This window comes from Micromesistius poutassou, assembly GCF_964030765.1.
Source record: "Micromesistius poutassou genome assembly, chromosome: 5".
Taxonomy (NCBI): Eukaryota; Metazoa; Chordata; class Actinopteri; order Gadiformes; family Gadidae; genus Micromesistius; species Micromesistius poutassou.
Window position 1 is genome coordinate 11,597,471 of NC_140275.1, and position 2,500 is coordinate 11,599,970.

Sequence of the window (2,500 nt, forward strand, 5' to 3'; positions counted from 1 at the left end):
TTCAGTCAAAAGATCAGACGGATAGATGAAAGAATGGTTAAATGAATGAAAGTAAATATTATTGGATGGATGAATGATGATAATGATGACGATGATGACGTTGATTTGGAATTGCATTCCATTGCAAAGATAGATGGATGGCTACACAGATGGTTCAGCCATCCATGGGATGAATGAATGGATTATAGGAATTTGGGGATTATTCAAAAGACAGATGGAGGTTGAATTGATGACCGATAAGGGGTTGATTAAAAAGATAGAGGGATGATGATGATGATGATGATGATGATGATGATGATGATAATAATGACGAGGAGGAATTAAGGGTTTAATTTATAGATAGATGGATGTGCGCCGATGAAGGGATGAAATATAGCCTGGCTATTGCCAGACCAAGCTCAATCGTAGATTGCACGTTGGTCTGGGGAAGCTGCTGTCATTTTCTTCAGCACATGAGGCGTGATCGACGGGCGGAGTTAAATTGAATGTACGCAATTGGCTGCTGCTTGCCGTCGCTTCCCTGTCGTCATTGTGTTAAACCAGCCAATAGCGCGCCAGGGGGGAAAAGCCAGCTTTGGTGATTGGCTCCCATATCAAAACTGGAAAGAAATGTATTGCTCTTCTCCGGACCCTTCTGCAGGGCAAACTCAAATCACCGGCAGAATGGGCGGGGCTACCCAGTCTAGATGAAATAGGGAGGGGTGAGTGAATCGATGGATGACTTGAGGGATGATGGAACGGTAGAAGGGGGGGGGGGGGCGGGGGGGGGGGAACAAGGAAGGGACATATGGGATGGTTGGTTTGTGGAGCGCCATACCTCGTTGTTGGACAGCTGGTACCAGGGTTGTTTCCCGTAGGTGAAGATCTCCCAGAGCACCACCCCCAGGCTCCACACATCACTCTCCGTGGTGAACTTCCTGTACATGATGCTCTCTGGGGGCATCCAGCGGATAGGCAGCATGGTGTGACCCCCCACCTGAACACGCACACGCACACACACACACACGTACACGCGCACGCACACGCACACACATGCACACGCACACGCACACGCACACACACACACACACACAAAGAAAAACACAGGCAAGTCAGTCTGAATGACAAAACTACAAATGGATCAATTGAATTGCATTTTGTGGTTATTTTTTCTATTCTGTTGGCATTCTCTTCAAATTCTGACTTATTTTCTATCTTTTCACAGCTATGAATACATCATAGAATATAGAGACATTGTGGTAAAAAGGAGAAAAGTTATTTTGTTTTGTAGCTGTTATTAAAAGTAGAGAGTTCCAGGATAAACAGACTGTTGTATGGGGAGGCATTCCCCCTGTTTGCCGTGTGTTTCGCCGCTCTAAACGCATTTGAAACAACACATCGCTTGGAGTGCTTGGACATGACAACCTTTGACAACGTTTGCATTTTTTTCCGAGGCCGCCTGAATTGAGACCTAAAATTGAATCTCGCCGTGCGCGTTGATGTTGTTTCAGTTCATATTTTACCTCGCCACACCTCTGCCCTTCACATGAATCTACTGGAGCGTTGCCGTGCACGCTGAACCGTCTATGTCCTGCGGCACTGGGGCTTGTTATTAATGGCTTGCTACCCACACTGGCCGCAACGGGGTTGTTTAATGGTCTAATAAAACGCATAGGAGCAGAATGATAGCCGTCAGATTCGCCTGGACGTGCTGGCTGGGGAGACAGGGTCCCTCCGCTAAACTCCCACTCCTAGTAGCAACCAATACCTATGCACTCCCTCTCTCCCTCTTCTTCTCCATCCATCCGTATCTCTCCATCATTCCCTCTCGGCCCCTCAACTCATTTGCATTTCTCGCTCCTTTCTCTGAGACTTTCCTTATCAGTATTGCTCTCTCTCTCTCTCTGTCTCTCTTCTCTCTCCCTCTCCCCTCATTCCCTCCCTCCAATCGCTCTCTCTCCCTCTCAATCACACTCTCTCCCTCTCTCTCTCTTTTCGCTCCCTCCCTCTCTTTCATCCACTCTCTCTCCCTCTCCCTCTCTTTCTCCCACTCTTTCTCTCCCTCTCTCTCTCTTCTCTCTATCTCATTCTCTCCCTCCCAATCGCTCCCTCTCCCTTTCCCTCTCTTCTCTCTCCCGCTCTCTTTCTCCCACTCTCTCTCTATCTCTCTCTCCCTCTCTCTCACCCTTTCTCTCTTCTCTCTCTCTCCCTCTCTCTTTCTCTCTCCCACTCTCTCTCTCTCTCTCTCTCTCTTGTAGTCCTCAAATGCTGTCTTTCTCTGGCTCATTCCTTCTCTTATCTTCTCTATCTCCCTGCTGCCAACCAACACCCTCTCTATTTTCCCCTCATGCTGACCTTTTTTCCCCACACTTTCAGCTTTTACGTTTCATTTACTGCATGCTTACAATAATTTGTTCTTTTATGTTATTATCTATTATAATCTTTTATTTAATCTTTTATTTTATATTCAGGAGTTAACCAGTTAATGTTTAATTCCAATTCCAGTTTTTCCCCATTGTAG

General features: G+C 46.5%; 1 protein-coding gene across 2 annotated transcripts in view; it reads right to left on the minus strand.

Moving 5' to 3' along the window:
- The window catches only part of ntrk2a (neurotrophic tyrosine kinase, receptor, type 2a), a 71,932-nt gene that overhangs the window by 1,995 nt on the left and 67,437 nt on the right, over positions 1 to 2,500 (minus strand). For both annotated transcript variants that reach the window (XM_084468643.1, XM_084468644.1), the window contains exon 17: positions 818 to 976. In XM_084468643.1, the coding sequence (XP_084324769.1) occupies positions 818 to 976 (159 nt within the window). The remainder of the gene's footprint in view (positions 1 to 817; positions 977 to 2,500) is intronic.